This window comes from Phocoena sinus, chromosome 8, assembly GCF_008692025.1.
Source record: "Phocoena sinus isolate mPhoSin1 chromosome 8, mPhoSin1.pri, whole genome shotgun sequence".
NCBI lineage: Eukaryota > Metazoa > Chordata > Mammalia > Artiodactyla > Phocoenidae > Phocoena > Phocoena sinus.
This window is the reverse complement of record NC_045770.1, coordinates 14,363,502-14,383,679: the sequence shown is the minus strand read 5'-3', so window position 1 is coordinate 14,383,679 and position 20,178 is coordinate 14,363,502. Positions and strand designations below refer to the sequence as shown.

Here is a 20,178-nt window from a genome sequence, read left to right as displayed (position 1 = left end):
ATTTAAGATGGACAATATGAAATGTGCATGGGTAGGGTCATTCCTGGGATATAAGCCTAAACTTCTTCCCTCCCTCACCCCCCCAGATAGCTTGTCCCATAAAACAGCAACCTGGAGGGACCAGACAAGCAGGGCTCAGTGTGCCCACATACGCCAGTCAGTAAATTGTTTTGTGCTTTTCCTCTTTAAGGTTTACGTTGTACATTTGAAACAGATTTCACCTGGATATAAATGTTAATCTGGGGTGGAAGGGCCTGGGGAAGGGGGTGTGGTGATATTTAGTGGTACCAGAATCATTGCCAAGGTCATCTGTACAGGGAGGGCCCTGGTAACGATTCCAGTATTAGAGGGCCATCTTTGCAGCTTCTCCAGAGAAGTACTATTAGCACTAATACGACCTGAATGCCTGTGAGTATGCCAGGCATCCTTAGACTTTTTACATCTGTTATCTCACCAAGGCAGGGAACGTTTCAGACACAAGGAGACTGAGGCTTGGCTGGCAAGTAATAAAACTGGGCCCCAAATTCCAGTCAGCCAGAAGTAGAAACCCCAAACCGTTTCTATTAAACATAATTTTTATTTCATCCAAGGCAAAGCTAGATAAAACTCTACAATGCAAAACATGTTGTCAAGGCAAGACAGTCTGATCACATTCATTCTGTGCTTGAACACAAGTCAGTGCTGGGTGTGTGCACATCTGCGCCTCCCAGGAGGCACCTGCAGATCTGAGGCCCCCCAAGGCCCGTTTGTGCTGCATTGTTTCGATCTATAGTTACATAGGAAATTGACTATGAGTATTATCATTCAAGGCAGAGGAATAAACCATGCATAAGATAGTCAAAAGCACTGTGTATCGGGTGGGAGGGTAAGGACTCCCACCTGGGACAAAGTAAAGTGAAGCAAGCTGTAGGATTTTCCCCAGAGAAGTGCCCCCTCCTGGCACTCCCCCCACCCCCGGCACTCTGATGGCATCTGTCTGTGACAATGAGATGGAGTCACGGCGGCGTTACGGAGCCCAGGAGCACGGCTGATCTCCCCCTCTGTCTCCTATCCTTTCTCAGCCTCCAGGTGCCCCAACGGATATAGCTCTGGCCAGGGAAGATGGCTCCTGAAACGTGCAGAACCTCCCCCATCTCAGGCACTCTCAGCCTTTACACACACCTTCATACACCCCGACGTCCATGCGTGGCCCACCCAGCCCACAGTCATGCATTTCCACACATGCACGCCACCCAGGCATGCCCTCAGCTGCCCCCATCTCAGGAGCTCGCTCTCACCCCCTCCCTGAGCTCTACCGGCCCCTCTCCCAGACCTCTCCAGCACCCCAGGTTCCTTCTGGCTGCCTTCTGCTCAGTTTCTGCACCGGGAGAATCCCAAGGCCTGGAATGCTCAGGTCCTATGCGGGGTCAAGGACGGGGAGCTGGGAAACGCTTCGTCTACAGTCTCCTGACCTTACTGTCAGCATAGCTGCGTGTGTCCAGGGCTCCCAAGTTCAACTTTGTGAATGGCTCTCTCTAGCCCACAGGCCCTGAAAACACCCTCACCAGCCCCTGGAGACCTGCACTTGCTGAGGGTCTGCCTGGTAAGATGGCTTTGCCCGTACGTCTTCTACGGCAAATTCATGCCAGGGTTTCTCCGTGGCTATAATCCCGGCCTTGGCGCAGGAGAGTGTTTGTGGTGGGGACTAAGTTTAGCATTCTTAGCCCCCACCTTCACTAAATGTCAGTAGAGCCCTCAGGCATTGGGGCAGCCAAAAGTGTGCCCGCTACAGTCCCAATCACCTCTACTGAAAACCACCAAACAAAAGCCATGGACAGGAAACTTTAAGCATCAGAGCCAGGGTTCTAACATCACAAAGACTAAAATAATTCCAAGGGGGAGGGGTGGGAAGAGAGAGACAGAGAAGAGAGAGAGTGTGTGTACGTGTGCGTGTGTGTGTGAACTATGGGGATGGGACACAGAGATGAGGACAGGACAGACTTGGAACAACCCCTCCAATTATGACACCTGGACTGCTAGATCCCTTTCCAAGACAAAAAAGATTTTTAAACCAAAACTTGCCAAGCCTCACAACAGTCCTGTGAGGTAGGTATTATTACACCCATTTTATAGATAGGGAAAGCTGAGCCAAGAGAATGTGCATGACCCGCCTATGATGCTCTTCCTCTCCCCCACTCTGTACGCCTTGGCTTCCTCTCAAGGGAGTAAGAGGAGCACAAGACACTCTGCCCCCCCAAATGCTAACGCTGGGAAAGGAGAAGCAAGCAGTTCTGCGTGAAGGCAGCCTACGAAGTTTCCCAAATGACTGGTGGCTCTTGTCTGTCTGCTCCCAAAGCCAGGAAAATCTGAACCTGAGCCCAGGATGGGTGGAGGAGGCCGCAAGGGACAGAGGCAGATCTCAGTGGGACCCTGCAAGCCCCTCAGGCTGGGCAAGGGTCACAGGTCACAGCCATGGCTGCCCTGCAGGCACTCCTGTTCCCCTCCCCAAACCTGCACCCTTGGGGACGCTCGCTGCTGCTTTTTGGCAGGGAGAGTCCTCAGGCAGTCCCCACACACTTTGGAAAAGGGGGCTACTCCCCTCTCATCCCTCCCAGGGGCCCAGAGGACAGAGTGTCAGGAATTCAACAAGAGAGTGAGGGGGTGGGAGCAGATGGCGGATTCCTCCATGATCACAGCCCCGGCCCCCCTCACTTCCCCAACCCCACAGGGACAATACCACGACATGGCCTGTAAGGGGCCCACGGGAGCACTTGGCAGACGCCTCCAAGACTCAGTGGCTGGCCAGCGGGCTATTAACGACACAACTCCAGCTCCCTGGTCCCCTGCCTGACCCTGGGTGAGGGCAGCGGGACCCTCACCAGGGCCCACCAGAGCTGGCTGTTCCCTAGGGGCTGAAGCGGGGAGGGACCACATGAGCCAGGACTCAGGAGCTAAGGCACAGTCTAGCCCCATACGCAAGGGGTGTGCAAACCGGTGCGTGGAAAAGCAAAGCAAAACCCTGGGCACTCTCTCCCTGCACCTCCCCAACCCTGGGGTAAGAGTGGGGCACAGCTGAGCAGGAAGCAGACAGAAAACCCAAGGGCTCTCTCATCCAAAGCAACAGGGTCCCCGAGGTGAAGGCCAGCCTTGACGCAGGGATGGAGATGAACACCCCGGGGCAGGGAGAAGCTGGAGGAACACAGGAGCAACTCCTCAAGCAAGATGGCGCCACCTGCTGCTTCAGGGGAAGAGGAGCAGGGCGGAGCTGGCTGCGAGCTCCCAGCGGTGGCCATGGTCGTGCCATGCCGAGGAGAAGGGGCAGCCAGCGTTGGCAGGGCTGGGGTGAGCGTTCCGTGGCCAAGAGGCCCGCCTCTGCAGCCCTGCTCCCCCAAGGAGAAATACTACGAAAGGTGTAGGTGGAGCCCCAGTGCTCTGGGAAGGCCTGAGGGACCCCTGCATGAGCCCTCAGGGCCCAGAGATCAGAGGAGCAGACTAGGTGGGCTAGGACCCCCCAAGACCAGGGTGGCAGCCCTAGATGGGAGGGTTCAGAGACTGAGCAGCTTGGGGCCTGGGGGTGGGGGCAGAACCAAGACAGGCAGGCAGGCACCCAGGGGTGGGGGGAAAGGGGAGTTCCTCACTAGAAGGATGTGGGGCAGCAGGAATCCATCAAAGCCTCTCACTGTAGGACCCCTCCAGCAGCCTCCCACCCTCGGATCCTGTACAGAGTCCTCTGGCCACTCCCACCGTAGAAGGGTTAGTCCTCCATACTCAGGGTCCAGCTACCGGGACAGCCCTCACCAACCCCCCAAGTCTCTCACAAAGAGACATCTGGAGGAAAACCAAGGCATTCCCTGTCCAGGGTGGGGACACTGAAGGAGACCATCTACCCAGGTGTCGGGGGACCGGCCCTCCACACCGCTCCAGCCCCTCCTTTCCTTTCCTGAACCTTCCACAGGGCCCCTCCCTTGGCCAGCCCTTGTCCCTGGGGAGCCCTGGTGGGGAAGGGGGTGGGGCAGGCTGGACAGGACCCCAGTTTCTCCCCGCCCGGAAAGACTACAGTTTGAGCCAAGCAGCAGGTGTCTCAGGCACGTGGGTTCACGGACACGGCTCAGGCATCAGTTTCGTCATTAGAAAGCGAGGCTCCCGGCGGCTGCTTGGCCCCAAGCAGGGCTCACACTTTTTTTGGTGCTTTCTCTTCTGCCTTGGAGCCAGGTAACCCATTCTCTGTATTATCGTTCCCTGACGAACTCACGAGGCACTCCTTCCTGAGAGGAGAGAGGAGAGAGGGACGTGCTGGTGAGAGGAGGAACCCAAGTGATGGGTAAACGGTAGAGGAGGAGCCATGGTGCCCTGGGCCAGCGCTGGACCCTCTCCCTGGCCTTCTGTAGAGCTATGGTAGCCAGAGGCCAGGTTGCCTGACCTCTCTTCCTCCATATCCTCATCTATAGAATGGGTATAATGATGGCCCCTTCTTCATGGGGTTGCTGGGAGTAGTCAGTGAGCCCTTGGAACAGTGCCTTGACCCACAGGAAGGTCTCAGTAAGGCTAGCAACACCCAGTCATCTCAACGTGGCAGAAGGCAAGGGTACCAGGCGCTGTTCCTAGGGATCAGTGCTGAGGGGCAATTGTCCGGCTGTGCCAACCCAGGGGAAGGGTACAGGCCAGCGGGCAGTATGCCAAGGGCAAAGCGCTCCTCACCCAGGACCCCGCAGGCCCTTCCTCCTGAAGCTCACTGTGACCAGAGGTAGAAGAACGAGATGGAAGGGGCACAGCAGATGTGAACAGGGGGTGGTGGGACAGGGCAGTAGGAAGGAGAGATGGTTAGGTGGAAGACACCCCCCAGGAGCATCAACACCCTGGCCACCCTGTGCTGGACATGCTCCAGTTTGAGTATAACGCCCTCCAACAGCAGTGCCCAGGCTGCACAGGGCTCTCCAGGGAAGACCTGACTGCTACATCACTCCCACCTTTCAGCTCATGAAAACCTCCAAGTCTTTTTCACTGCTGTTGTCGCTAAACTACATCTTAGCCTCACCCTGGGCTTCTATACCTGGGTTTGAGGCCTTCAGGAAGGACTTAACATTTTGTCCTCATCAATTTCATCTTGCAAGATTTAGTCCATAGCTCCAGCCTCTTAAGATCCTCCTAGATCCAGAAAATGGAACCCTCCTACACTGCTGGTGGGAATGTAAATTGGTGCAGTCACTATGGAAAACAGTACGTAGGTTTAGTTTTTTAAAACTAAAAATAGAGTTGCCATATCATCCAGCAATCCTACTCCTGGGCATATATCTGGAGAAAACTCTAATTCGAAAAGATACATGCACCCCAATGTTCATAGCAGCACTATTTACAATAGCCAAGACATGGAAACAACCCAAATGTCCATCCACAGATGAATGGATAAAGAAGATGTGGTACATGTATACAATGGAATATTACTCAGCCATAAAAAAGAATGAAATAATGCCATTTGCAGCAACATGGATGGACCTAGAGATTATCATACTAAGTGAAGTAAACCAGGCAGAGAAAGACAAATACCATATGATGTCACTTATATGTGGAATCTAAAATATGATACAAATGAACTTATCTACGAAACAGAAACAGACTCACAGGCATAGAGAAAAAAAAAATTTACGGTTACCAAAGGGGGAGAGAGAAATTAGGAGCTTGAGATTAGCAGATACAAACTACGATATATAAAATAGATAAACCACAAGGTCCTACTGTATAGCACAGGGAACTATATTCAATATCTTGTAATAAACCATAATAGAAAAGAATCTGAAAAAGAATATATATGTATGTATGTATAACCGAATCACTTTGCTATACACCAGAAACTAACACAACATTGTAAATCAACTATACTTCAATCAAAAAAAAAAAAAAAAAGATCCTCCTAGATCTCAATTTTGTTCTCCATCCAATATAGTTGCTAGGTTTCTTATATCACTCCTAGTGTAGTTCAAGTCTTAATAATAACAATGAACAAACAGAGCCCTGTGACATACCACTAAAGACCTCTATTCAGATGGGTCTATCTATCATCTACCTATCTATCTATCTATCTCAATACCTAAGGTATAGTCAACCTGGCCAATTCCTATCCAACTAACGATCCATATTTCTTTACTAAGCCCCTACTGGCTACCAGGCACCGTATCAGGCTAGAAGGGTGTCCAACTGACATGGTGCCTGCTCTGCAAACACTTGCAGTCTTCCAGGGGACATGCTATTACACAAGTAATTGCAATACAATGTGGTAAATGATAGGATGGGGGGCATACCAGGGAGGGACTCAACCTAGGAAGCCTCCTTCTAGGGTCAGGGAAGACTCTTTGGAAGTGTCCTTTAAGCTGAGACCAAGAAAGATCAGCAGGAAAAGAGGGAGGAGACACTCCATGCAGAGGGAACTGCACCCACATGTGAAATCCCAGAACTGATCACGAGATGCTGCCCCACACCTCTCGTCTTCTCGGGAAGAAGCCACATCTCTGCTGTTATGCAGGCTCTCCTCGCTGCTCAGAGAACCTCCTCGGGCTTCCCCGTGGCCTGTCTCCCACCTCCCCAGCCAGTCCCTGTGCCCACCAAGGCCAGACCCTTTCTTCCGGGTCCTCTGATGGAGCCAGGCCCTGCAAGCCCTCCCCAGCTCCCCTGCAGTCAGAGGAAAGCCAGTCTCAGCCTGGACTCCCAGGTCCTCAAGGGTCTGTCCCAACCCCTTCGCAGGTTTTTCCTCCCCTCCCTCCCTATCACACCCCCCCCCACTCTCTCAACCACCACAACAATAAATGCCTTGTTTTCCAGAACATGCTCCTTTCCCAGACTCTCTGTCTTTGCTCTCAGTGTTCCCCACCCGGAACACCCTTCTCTTCACCCTCCCCAGGGCTCAAATCATATCCATCTTGCAAAGCTGATCACAAATGTCTCTTTGGCCGGAAACCCTTCCCTAGTATCTCGCCCTCTCCTGAACCCCTGCGGCATTCTCTCACACCTCTGCACCGGCCCTAATCCCTCTGCCTCGTGTTACGATGATTTGTGTACGTGTCTTCTTTACAGAATTTCCTTCCTTCCAGAATTTCCTGCAGCACCTGGCACAGTACCTTGCACACAGCACCTCAAAAAGAGCCACCGAATGAAAGAACGACTGACTGAACTCTAGATCCACCCCATGAATCAGTAGGGTATGGTGGCAATGGTTGAAGCTTCAAAGCAAACAAGTCAGGATTCAAATCCCAACTCTATCACTCATTAGCCTTAGTCAAATCACTAAACCACTCTGAACCTCACTTTGCTCAACTTCAAAATAAAATTGTACATATTTTATTTAAAAAATGCCTGGCGGAGTCCCTAACACATGGTAGGCATGCGGTGAATGACAGGAAGTATTACTATCTATAGCGTCCTGATCCAGCTGTGTGCTAGCAAGAAAATGTTAGCCTGCCTTGTTTTTGATGAACTTGTGGTGGCTCCCAAGGATCACTGTTTTCTTTTCTAAGTGCTTTTAAACCATATGTTGAATAATGTATTCTCCAAATTTGCTCGCCATCAATAGTCAGACGGATTGTTAAAAACAGAATTTGGTCCAGCTCCATGCTCCTGGCCCCTCTTCAGATCTCCAAAACCCTCCCAGCCTCTGGCCATGATACAGGCGGACAACCCAAGAGTTCATCATCTCAACCAGTGCCTCCCTGCTCCCCCTCCCCTCTGCCGTTCTCTAAAGTCCCTCCCTGCCATCAGCTGCCTTCCCTTCTTACCAGTGGAATTTCTGCCCTTTCAAGCCTAATTCTTTCTTCTCAACAGAGCAGAATGAAGCCAACACCAACAGAGCGTCTCCCCCTTCTCTCTTCCTCTCCTTGTTACTCTCACCCTCTCTGCTCCAATGGCAGGCCTGCCTCATCTCATCTTTCTTGCCAAGAACACAACTTTCAAATGCCTTTTGCCTGCTCTGGTTTTGCAACATTCAATTTTGGAGCCTGCCTGTTCCGGCAATTCTGGGCCTGGGTCGCACCCTTTGTACCTCCCCAACTTTCCTCCTCTTCCTCTTACAGATATCTGATTTATACCTGAATTTATCCTAGGGCTTCCTAGGCGGCCATATCAGCCTTTTCAGACTGTTTTTATCTCCCTCATTAGGATTTTCAGAATTTCACAATAAGAGACTCCCATCGCCCTAGAAGGATCTTCCCATTTTAGAGCTTCTGTGCATGGAATCTTATATTTTCCCTGATCTGAAAAAAAAAAAGGCATCTTAAAGCCTTTGGTAGGACTTTAGATTTAGGTGGTACAAATAGAGACAGGCTAACGGGATGGGCAGGAAGACAGGGGAATGAGGAAGAGCAAGTGGGTTGTATTTATGTTCTCAGTGAAGTCAGTGCGTTAACAAACACCTACTGGGAGGATGGGGAAAAGGAAGTGAGATTAGGGATGGGGCTGGAAGATGGGAGGAGGGTGGCAGGGATAGGGAAGAGAGTGAGAGAATTAGGAAGAGACGATGGGATTAGGAGATAGGCAGAAGGATGAAGGGCAGATGGGGTAGATGACGGTGGATGAGAAGATGCTGGGAACACCTATAATATGAGAGTGGGTGGTGGGCTGGTGGGAGGACAGGAGTCAACTCACTTCTTCTCCTGAGTCTTCTTGATAATGAAGGCGATGAACTTCTTAACCAGCAGGATGAAGATGAGGAACCCAATGACCCCGCCCACAACAGCCAGGATGATGAGTGTCACTGTGTTGTCCACTTCTTCCACTTCATGGCCAGAGCAGGGAGAGAAGGGAGGTGGAAAAGGGGAGCAGGAGTCACCATGGCAGCCCAGCAGCTCCAGAGCCTCCAACCTGGGCATCTGGGACACGCCCACCTCAGGCAGGAAGCAGGAGAAGCTAGAATATGGCATCCATCAGGCTAGGGCATAACAGGAAGACAGCCCTCTCCCCCGACACTCTGCACATACGCCCTTCCGCAGACACCCACACAAGTTCTGGAATAACTCAGACTCAGGGACCACAGCACCCAGGTTTGACTTGACCCTCAAACATGAGACTTTCACTTGCCTCTTCCTAGGTCTCCTCTGCCCATGCAGAAGAAATTGAGAATCTCCCTGTGACATCTCTTATGTGATCAGAAGGCACTGGAGCCAGGTAGTCTGGATTTCAACTACAGGATTTCCATGGTCACTTACTAGGGGGTAACCTAGAACTGGTCACTTAACTCTTCTAGCCTCAGTTCCCTCAACTGAAAACTGAACCCCTGACTTCCCAAACCTTCTCCACCCACAGTCTCTCCCATCTCTGCTGAGAAAACTCCATCCTCCTAATTGCTCTGGCCCAAATCCTTGGAGTCATTCTTGACTCCTCTCTTTTTTACAAACCCCCATATCCAATCCACCTGGGAATCCTAATGGCCCTAACTTCAAAAATTCCAGGACTTCCCTGGTGGCACAGTGGTTGAGAGTCCGCCTGCCAATGCAGGGGACACGGGTTCGTGCCCCGGTCCGGGAAGATCCCACGTGCTGAGGAGTGGCTGGGCCCTGTGAGCCATGGCCACTGAGCCTGCGCTTCCGGAGCCTGTGCTCCACAACGGGAGAGGCCACGGCAGTGAGAGGCCCGCGTACCGCAAAAAACTAATTAAAAAAAAAAAAATTAAAAATCCCAGAATCATGAGCATCTCCTCTGTAGGAATTCCACCCCATCTAGGGAGCAGTGGACCCCCAGGCACACAAGAAGCACAGCACGATCAGGATCCTTAAGCAGATTTCCTTCCTTTTTCTCTGCTTCTGCACCTCCCTAGCCTTCCAGGCTCCCCCCTCGTAGATGCCCACCCAGCCTAACTCCTCCAGCCCTTTCCCTAAACACCTCCAGTGTCTGGGATCAGGTGACAGCCTCATCACATGCTTCCTCGTTGTCTGTTTCACCTGTGTCAGAATGAAACCCCACCAACTGGGACTTAAGCTCCAGAGGGAGAGATCATTCTTATCAGTCGGTTACCTGTGCCTCTACATGCTTTGCCCCTGTTTCAATTATGTGTTTACCTGTCTTCTGTCCTACCCTGACCTGTCAATTCCTCGAGAAAGAACACTGTGTATCATTCCTAGCACTCTTTGGTTTGATGCCTGGCATCCAATCGGCTGTCGCTAACGGAATACACAGTAGTAATCAGCACGTACGGAGAACTTTACAAAACACTTCCATGTAGTAGCTTCTGTAACTCTCACGACAACCCTAAGCGAATGCAGATTTTACAGATGAGGAAAACAAGGTTCAGAAGGCCCAAGCGTATATCACAAGCTATTCAGGGGCAGAATAAGTATTCAAGCTAAGTTATTCAAGCTTCCAGATGTAACTCCGGGAGCTCTTGAAAGCATAAAGTGAAAGAAAACACCAACGTGGTCCATTTCCCCATTACACTGAATTGGGTACCCGCCCCCACCCCCGTCCTTCCAACTTTACTGCCCTCGTCCCAGCCCTTACTGCGTACGTTTATCAACAACTTGGAGGAAGATGGTGGCCTGGTGCTGAAGGTAATTCTCCTTGGGGTTCTTCACGTGGCAGGTGTATTTGCCCGTGTCGCTGAACTCCAGGTTCCTCAGCAGAATGGAAATATTGTTCATTTTCTCCTTCACAGAGCCCTCCAGAGTGATGCGGTCATCATCTTTCAACTTCACCTTGGGGTCTGACTTCTCATTCTTCACGACCCCATCTATGAGCTGTGGGGGGGAAGAGGGGAGCCAGGAGGTGGCCAAGAAAGAATCAAGGTCCTTTCGAGAGTCATGACATCACTCCAGCCCACTCCTTGGGTATCTCCCTGCCCAGGTCCAGGAAGAGCCCTCCCCCGGTCGTTTCCTTCCAGTATCGATAGCTCTGCCTGTCTAACCTGGATTTTACTGGCTTCAGGCTAAACCCACTTTCTGTTATTAAGGTCTCCCTAGAATGTAGCATGCTTTTACTGTTCTCTTCATAAAAGCCTTTTAAGTAACGAATCCTGCAAATACCACACTCGTTTCCCTCTATCACTCCCCCTGGCCTCTGCTGACGCCACATCCCATCTGTCTGAATTCTGACCCTCCATCAGGACGTGGATCAACCCCACAGCACTGTGCGTCGGTACCCTCTGAATTCAGCGTCTAATTACATCCAGAGTTGGTGTCTTGTGACCTCTGGTCCCCTACTAGATTGCAGAGTGAGTACTCAATAAACACCTGCTGACTGCCCCATCCCCACCCGTGGCCACAGCCCTGGCCCCTTCTCTTCTCCACCTTGCCCTCCCATCCTTCCAAGGCCTGTTCCCCAGCCCTCCTCCGATTTGGACTCTCCTCATTCCCCCTCTCCAAGTCTCCCAAAGGTCTCGTCTCTCCTGTTTTTTATATTAAAGTATTAATTTTTACACAAGCTAACCAAGTTTCAGGTATTTCTTCACACCAGACAGAGGACTCTAGCCAAGAATTCCAACAGACCCCAAATTCTGGCAACACAATCTAAGCATCCTCCCCACTTAGATCCTTCTAGACAGGCTCCGACAAGAATACTGGGAGAAAAGGTGACGAAAGGTCCTGGGGACCATCACCGTGGGGTCAGGCCAGAAATGACCAGAGCCTGGGATGGGAGGCAGGGGTGAGGCGACAAGGAAGGGAGGAGGATCTGAGCCGTCCTGTCCCTTCCCCGCCTACTTACAATCTTGAATGTATCACTGCTGTTGTAGGACCACCAGAAGCGCAGGTTCTGGAAGCCAAAGCAGCTGGTGAAGGTGCAGGGCAGCAGGATCTCCGTGCCGTTGACAGCGTAGATGGTAGTGGCCTTTCCCACAGATACCTCCAGCGACAGGGACACAGGGACCAGGAAGAGACCTGTGTGAGGGGCACCACTTCCCTTAAAACCGCATCGGGGGCTTCCCTGGTGGCGCATTGGATGAGAGTCCGCCTGCCGATGCAGGGGACACGGGTTCGTGCCCCGGTCCGGGAAGATCCCACATGCCGCGGAGCGGCTGGGCCCGTGAGCCATGGCCGCCGAGCCTGCGCGTCCGGAGCCTGTGCTCCGCAACGGGAGAGGCCACAACAGTGAGAGGCCCGCGTACCGGGAAAAACAAAAAAAACCCATCGGAACCTCCAGGCTGGAGGCCTGGAAGGGACCTCTCGGATAGGGTGGAGTGGCTTGGTCAGGCTGGGAGGTCTCTATCACCCTTGGTGTCAATATCAGGAAGATGGTTCTCTTTACTTCAACGTACACTGCCTGGGCCACCGCCGTGATTCATTCTCCCGCTTGGGCTGAGCTGGATGGACTTCCGAGCCAGTTAGCAGCCCTTGGGGCATTCTAAGTGACCACCAGGAGTCACCCCAACCCAGGAAACCCAGGCCCCTGCCTCCATGCCGCGAGTCCTCGCCCCCTAACCTGCGGATGGGGTCCCTGCATCGCGCCCAAGGGCAGGACCCGCGCCTCCCGTTTGCGCTGGGAATTTCCCCGAGGGCTGTGCGCGGCATCCCCGTTACGTTTCCGGGATTGGGGGTGGGGTATTGGGAGGCTGAGGGGGTCCCGTGAGGTGAAAAAGAGGAAAACGTCAGCAGCCACTCATCACCGACCCTGGCGGCTCCCACCGGCCCCAAGGGGCGGAGAGGCAGAGGGGAGCCTCGCGCTGGACCTTGCTGAACCACCGAGCGGGACCCCGAGAAGAGAAGGGAGACAGGGCGGACCGGGATGGCATCCAGAGTGGGTGGGGTGGAACAGAGCACGTCTGGGCATCGGTCAGCAGCAGCGAGAACCGAACGGATAAAGCAATAACGCAGAGAAAGTGAGGGCGGAAGACGCTTTGTGGAAGCCGACTGCGGGCAACCAGGTGCACGCAAGCGGGGTGCCTGGAGAGGGCGCTGCACACTCCGTCCCCTCGTGACCCGAAGTGGCCCATCCTGCCCCCCACTCCCCACAGCCCCACTGCGGCCTCTTGTCCTGGGAACATCCCCCGAGCCCTACACCCCCGCCCCTGCTTCTTTCCCACACCCTCGCATCAAAACCACCCCTGCCGCTTGAGCAGGTGGCAATCGTGAATTTCCACTCGTGGCCCCCGGGTTCTGCCTCATGAGTTCTTGTAAGGAAACCTGGTCCTCCTGTCCTACAAAGTCCTTGAGGAGAGTCCACCGTACCTCAAGGTCATGGGGAAGAGGGGTGTCGGAATCAGAGAGTAGCTCTCCTTGCCCCTAGATGAACCAGGCACCCAGGGTCACCCTGGGTGAGGGCTCAGAGGGAGTCCTTCTCAGGTTTCCAGTGATCCTAAGAATAATGACCTTTTCCTGGGCCGGGATGCTTGCTAAGGCTACGTGTGAGTAATCTCATATCACCCCCCACCTCACACCTGTAAGGGGGTCTTATTAATCACATTTTACAGGTGGGAAAAATGAGGCTCAGAAGAGCAAAGTGCCCTGTGCCTTGGCCAAAGTCATACAACTTCTAGAGGCAGTTGAAATCTGAACTGGGGTCTGACCCCAGGTCTAGTGGGCAGTTGAGAGCATCCATCTGGCTGCACCAACTCCTCTGCCAAAGTTTCCCCGGCATCTCTTCCCAGACTGTAATTTCTCTCAACTACTTGGACCTCCAGCCTAGAGCTCCCAGAGTGTGCGAGCTAAAGGATCCAGACTGATCCATGTTACAGACACTAAGTTGCTACGGCCTGATTTTAGAGACAGGACAACCAAGACCTAAAGTGGGAGGAAACTTGGCTGAACTGACTGGGTTTAGTGGCCGAGCCACTTGAGAACCCTTCTCAGGCCAGGTCAGCTCCCGGCTCTAAAGGCAATTCCCAGAACTGCCCTGGTTCCTAAGACAGCTAGGGTCAGCCTTTGTTTGAAAGGCCACCAACCTTGCTCTTTCTCCCATCCTCACTCTCAGGGAAGGACCTCCTTTGTCAGACTTAATTCCCTCGTGGTACATCATAAACCAGCTTCCTCTTGTTTTGCCCACATGAGATAATGACGCCTGGTACCACATGGGCGATGCTTTTTAAATAGGGGAGGAGGAGTTCCCCGGCGGGGGGGGGGGGGGGAGCGAAGATCACACATGCTGTGCGAAGCCAAACAAATAAATAAATAAGAGGAGCTCCAAGGAGAGCTGGCAGCCCAACTCTGCTCTCAGGGTCCCCCTCAGCTTCTTCATGTCCACTTCACTTCTGAAGGCAAAGTGGACTGCTCTTACCATGAAGCTCAGAGATAACACCCCGGGTCCAGGATCCCCTGCCACTGTCAACAACTGCTGATACTTACTCAGCAATTACTATGTGCCAGGCACATTTAACCTTCACATCCATGCTATGAGTGGTGTACTGTAATACCTCCCTATTACAGACACGGCAACTGACCATAGACAGGTTAGGTGACTCACCCAAGGCCAAAAAAAAAAAAAAGAGACATTTCTAGCATCCCAAAGCCCCAAAGCAAGAAAGTCCTTCCTTACATCCTTAAGCAGCAGGGTTTGCCCACCTGCTGGGTTCCAATTAGTGCTGAGAGGTCATTTCAATTAGCCTTCATTCTTTGATCAGCTCCTCTGTGCCAGGAATTGTTCTAGAGCAGTGGCTTTCAAATTCACAGAGCGTCAGAATCACCTGGAGGGCAATTACAGCTAGCTCTGCCGGGGAGTTACTGATCTAGCACGTAGAATGGAGCCTGGAAATTTGCATTTCTAAGAAGGTCCCAGGGAATGCTGTGGTCAGGGATGACCCTTTGAGAACCACTGTGCAAGAGATTGCTACCTGTTAACTCCAAGTTTTATTAGAATGCCAAAAGGTAGGTATCATTTTTCTTATTTCACAGGCAATGAAACTGAGGCTCAGAGAGGTTAAGTCACTTGCCTAGGGCCACATAATAAGTGGTGAATCTGAGTTGAGCACCTATTATAAAATAGGACAGGCATTTTACATGCACTGTCCCATTTAATCCTCATAATAATCCTATGAGGTAGTTAGTTATTATTTTTATCTCCAATATTCAAAATGAAGAAAAGAGGCTGAGAGATTAACCTGCTCAAGGCCACACACTGGTGAGTGGGATAAGCAGTGTACCGACGGCACTCTGCTGTCCACCCCCTTGTGACGGTGCCTCTCCAAGAGAACAGTGCCGTCAGGGCCAAGCTCTCCTTAGCACTCTTGGTTTTCTTTTTATGTCTCCCCTCCCCCAACCCCCTGCCCCAGAGGTCTAGGGATGGGAGCCAGACATGAGATTCCACCCTCCAGCCTAGAAGATGGCCTTCTGATCGGAGACCCCAGCTTTGCTTCTCACCCCCTACCGCCCCCGCAAACCAAGGAACAGGGTGCAGAGCTGTGACAGGGAAGCTCTCGGGAGAAGGCAGCTTCCTGATGGCTACAGTGCTCCCTTGGGGCCTGAGCACGTGCTCCAAGGATCACCACACCGCCAGCCTCCAGCGTTCGGGATCCTGGGGAAGGTGGCAGGGAATGCAAGTCAGGGGCCAAATCCCTCTCCCCAACCTCAGCCAGAATGGGCTCTCCAAGAGCACCAAAGATACACATCAAAAGTGAAATTATTTGACTGCTTTAAATAGAAGCAAAAAAAAAAAAAAAAGTCCAGAACAGAGGAGAAAAGTATTTCTTTAAGGTCTGGCTGACGACAGTGCACATTTCTGCCTGATTAGTGTGTGCCTATGTGGATGACTTAACTCTAATACAATCGGGACTCCCCGACTCTCAGAGTGAAGCATTGCCATTTCCATCGTAGCCCGGAGGGGACAAAGGAAAGGCAGAGACGTTTCCGCGGAGAAGTTCAGAGCCCTGCCCGAGTTAAGGCATCAGAGAGGCCAAACAAGCCTGGTTTCTCCACAGCACGCCCTCCCAGCAGGCAAAAGTCCTGCCGGCTGTGTCTGGGAGACTCGTGCACAGGAAAGCCCAGGGGCCTGCCTCTTGTACCTTCTCCCCTGTGAGCCTGCGCTGCGGGGAGAGGAGGGAGCAGGGGCAGGTATAAATCCACTAGAGGACCCCGAGAGGTACTTCAGCCAGGGTGGATGGGTCAGCAGACACAAGGCAGGCCCCACTCTGCCTGCTGACCTTGAGAAAGTCAGAGGTGCCATAGCCCCAAACCAGGGATGGCTGTCTCTCCTACCTTCTGAGCTTGGTATAAAGCTAAAACATGAGCTTATAAAACACGAGAAGGGGGCTTCCCTGGTGGCGCAGTGGTTGAGAGTCTGCCTGCCGATGCAGGGGACGCGGGTTCATGCCCCGGTCCAGGAGGATCCCACATGCCGCGGAGCAGCTGGGCCCGTGAGCCATGGCAGCTGAGCCTGCGCGTCCAGAGCCTGTGCTCCGCAACGGGAGAGGCCACAACAGTGAGAGGCCCGCGTACCGCAAAAAAAAAAAACACACAAGAAGGGCGTCAGTGAGTCCATCCTCTGGCCTGGGCACTCTGCAGGTGGAAGATAGTGTTTAAAGGGAGGGAGACAGAGGTGGCCCCCATCACAGGTCTAGATGTAACCAAGGCACCCCAACTCAATGACCAGTGTCAGTCAACAATATCTCCAGGCCATTCACACGCTGTTTTATACTTTCACCTTGTATTACTTCTTGGAGGTAATTATTTCCATGTGGTTATTTCCTTAGATAAAGAAGGGCTTCCTCTGCTTTGTCCCAAACTAAACTCTTTAGAATTTCTTGAGCGTGTTTCAGATTGAGGGCCTCTTTCTGGCATCGTGGGATTGATGAACAAGTCCTCCTACTCATGATCTTGTGGAATTCAATCCTAAGCCCCTAAGCCTTGCCTTTGCTCACTGAAAGACCCTAACCATGGAGCCACTCTCAGAGCAGCCATTTCCTTTGCTATTTACTGATCGGCCCCCTCCTATATCATCTGGGTGCTGCGGTTTTGTCTAAGGATTGACTCAGGCCTCCCATTTAAAGTAAAAATGTGTTGGGTACATGCAAATGTTATCATTAAATACACCAGCAGGGATCTCAGGGCTACCATCAGACCTTCCAAGGCAAATGCCAAGGCGGAAACATTCTGCCACCTTTTCCCACATCCGGGGACAGTGACACCCACCTTGGGGTGGAGGGAGGAAAGAGGGGCAGCGTGGTGCCCTCTCTAAGTTTAGCTCCCAGGGCTCTCCTGGCAGGGCAGGCGGAATCACAGCTGACTTTAATAAGGAAGCTGATACACTCTGGCCCCCAGGGGAGTCAGACAGGCTCAAAGTTAGAGCTGGGAGGCAGAAAGTGGGCCGAGGTCAGCAGGACAAGACCCCTCCTGGGGTGCAGGCCCTGGGGGCCGTGGGGGGGGGCAAGGCTGAGCCAGGAAGGCCCCTGGGCCCAGAGACATAGGAAAGATTTCAGCTCCCTCACCATAGGCAACCTGCCTCCTTCCGGCCCACACCGAGGGGCTTTGCCGAGATAGAAACATGCCCCTGAGACAACACTGGATGCTCAACAAAACCAGCTCTGCAAACAAGTCCAAGCAGAGTGCCCATCCCTCCTCTTGCAGGCCACGGAATGGGTGCATTGGTGCAGCCAGCCCGTGGCTTATGCAGAGAGCCCTACACCCACAGCAACAGGGCAAAGTGGGAGGATCTGTACCTGGGGTCTACCTAGCATGCTGGTCCCACCAGCCACAGCAGGCATTAGGGCTTGGGAGACCCCACAGGCCTGCATCTCCAGAAGAAGAACAAATCCCCCCTTCCAGATTCAAACCTGGGGTCTTTCTCCATTTCCCCCCTTTCCCATCCTCTTCTCCATGAACTCCTTACTTACCCTTTCCTTTCCCTTCCTCTGAGTGGGACTCAGCACCCTCTCCTTAATTGCCTTCTCATCAAACAAGCCCTTAATAAACACATACCAAGGGAAAGAGGGTGGGGCAACATAGCACCCTCACAAGTGATAATTACACAGAGATCACAGTAATTAAGCAAATCAGGGAACAGGAAGGGGTGGGTAGGACACATACATTACCAGTTACATGCTTAGGAAGGGACTGGCAACCATTTTACTCTCAACTTCGCAGTTGAGGATAAAACGGCCATGGCCACAGTGGGAACTCGGGCTGATCAGGGATGGGGTGAGGGGCAGCTAGCGTAGAGTGGCACTGTGCCTGGCCCATGAAGAGGAGCCTCAGTCCTACAGAGGCCCACTTCCTAGGGTCACTGTGAAACCAGCACATCTGTGCCTAAGGTACAAGAGAGAACACCAGTGACTTCTATCCAGCTGTGGGGATGTAATAAAATCAGTGGCTCCTGGGTGCAAGACATACTCTATCCCCCTCCTCCACCAGGTGCCCACGCGACAGGTCTGCACACAGTTTACATTTGCAGAAGCAGCAGTGACCGCCCTTAAAGGCTTCTGTCTCCCTGTTTTCAGCCCAAATGCCTGCATGGTGTGCCTGACCCGATGAGGGGGGAGCTGCCAAAAGCCAAATGTGACTAATATAAACAGGAAGCGGTGCAGGTGCCGGAGATGGAGTCGGCTTACATTGAAATCCAGCTATGATTTATGAGGCGATTACATTCTGGCCTTAATAAATATCATCCCCCAATCTGTTGGAGTTTGACGCTTGAAACTATCGCGTGCATACTAATAGATAATAATCTGTTCCTTCTGTGTCCTCTGGATGTGCCCCCTCCGTCTTCATACTCATCCCAAAAATGAAGAGCCAGGAGCAGGCTAAACAGGTTCCCCCACACCCCCATGGAATCTTTACCTAAGAAGAGAGATAAGATCCTTCCTAAAAGGGGCTTGGGGAATTCCCTGGCGGTCCAGTGGTTACAACTCCGACTCCGCGCTTTCTCTGCCGAGGGCGCGGGTTCAATCCCTGGTCCGGGAAATAAGATCCCGCAAGGAGGCGCGGGCCAGAAACAACTAAATAAATAAATAGGGGCTTGAACTGTCCTCCAAGTCCCTTCAACCCCATCCAGTCTGCAGGGAAGGCAATGGGCACTGGGGGAAGTAGAGAGTAGAGGAGTCAAACAGAAAAAGGACCAGGAGGAAGGGGAGCTCCCCCACCCCCAACTGGTGCACGCTACTGCCTGGGCAACAAGCATCCAAGTTGCAAACGGCTCTGGGCAGAGGTAGAAACCAGCACCCGAACAATCACACGTTGGGATGCAGACCCACCTGGCGTCCCCTAACCCAAGGCAAAGACACCCTCCCCCAGCACGCTTAAACCTCCGAACTCTGGGCCCCAAGATTCAGCTTTAGAAGCCCAGGGCTGAAGGCACCACAGACAGCAAAGAGCTAACCTCGGGGCTGGCTGGCCGGATGGGGCAGGGGACGGCGCACGGTCCCCAGGGAGCTCAGCAGTCCGAGCCCGCGTCCGGCAAGAAGCGGTAGCCGCGATGCTCAGTCCGTGCCGCACTCCAAAGCCCACCCCGTCCAAGGCGCTGCTCTTCTAAGTGTCTCCTCCTCTGGGGGAAGGTGGGGGAAGGGTGGGGGAAAGAGGCAGAAGAAACCAAGCCGGGGCTGCCTTACCCAAAAGCCCACTGCCCAGCCATCTCGCCCGGGCTGCGCCTCGGTGCCCAGCCCCGGGCATCGTGCTGTTCTCTGCCGAGCGCACCAGGGGCGCGGGGACAGGATACACAGGTCACAGCCGCGCTCGCAGCCCTCGGTCTGCAGTCGGCCCCGAGGCTGCCGGGGAGCTGTGCGCCGCCGGCCGGGGCTCGGGAAAGTTGGCGCGGAAAGGGCGAAGAGGGGGAGGGAGGGAGAGGAGGAGCCGGCTGCGGGAGCAGCCGCGGAGGGCAAGGGGAGGAGAAGGAGGGGCCCGAGGAGGAGGACCCGGAGCAAGCAGGACCTCCGAGCTAGTGCAGACGCGAGCGACGCTGCTCCTCTGCCTTGGAAGCGCTCCAGCCGCAGGAGGGGCGGTGGCCGCCGCGGAGCTCCGGGCGCCCCCGCCTCGTGGTCCCCGAGCCCCGGGAGCCAGCCGTACCGGCCCCACCACCACCACCCCTGCTTCCGCTCCGGCTCGGGCTGGGCGGCTGCGGCTTCGCACTGCAGGGCCGCCCTCAGCCGCGCGCATCATCCCGTGCGCTGAGCTGCCATTAGGAGGATAGTTTGGGGACGAGTAGAGATGGAGCTTTTCGGCTGTTGGAAGGCTGTGATGTTCTGCTTTGAGGAACACGAGTAGGGTAGCGGCTCCCTCTCCCGGGACCGCGAAGGGACCGCTCGGATGCCCGCAGCCAGCACTGCAGCAGACGGCGGGCGTGTGCGGGCTTGCCCGCCGCGGCCGCCGACCC

The 20,178-nt window shown here is 53.5% G+C and overlaps 1 protein-coding gene across 2 annotated transcripts; it reads right to left on the bottom strand.

Annotated features, from left to right (window-relative positions):
• Positions 1-563: 563 nt before the first annotated feature.
• SCN4B (sodium voltage-gated channel beta subunit 4) lies at positions 564-19,820 on the bottom strand. 2 transcript variants are annotated; one of them, XM_032641556.1, is made up of 5 exons: positions 19,737-19,820; positions 11,656-11,828; positions 10,463-10,691; positions 8,608-8,737; positions 564-4,244 (listed from the first exon to the last, which is right to left on the bottom strand). In XM_032641556.1, the coding sequence occupies exons 3-5, from the start codon at positions 10,593-10,595 to the stop codon at positions 4,151-4,153; spliced, it is 357 nt and encodes a 118-aa protein (XP_032497447.1). In that variant the 5' UTR covers positions 10,596-10,691; positions 11,656-11,828; positions 19,737-19,820; the 3' UTR covers positions 564-4,150. The 2 variants fall into 2 exon arrangements, with proteins under 2 accessions (XP_032497447.1, XP_032497446.1); XM_032641555.1 differs by lacking the exon at positions 19,737-19,820 and adding an exon at positions 19,418-19,719.
• Between the last annotated feature and the right edge of the window lie 358 nt (positions 19,821-20,178).

Coding starts and splice junctions, on each gene's coding strand:
- SCN4B (XM_032641555.1), bottom strand. CDS start 19,478: ATGCCCGGGGCTGGGCACCGAGGCGCAGCCCGGGCGAGATGGCTGGGC. Junction 11,829..19,417: donor GCTGGGCAGTGGGCTTTTGG/GTAAGGCAGCCC, acceptor CCCCTCACACAG/GTCTCTTCCTGGTCCCTGTG. Junction 10,692..11,655: donor GCAGTGATACATTCAAGATT/GTAAGTAGGCGG, acceptor TCCCCCCCACAG/CTCATAGATGGGGTCGTGAA.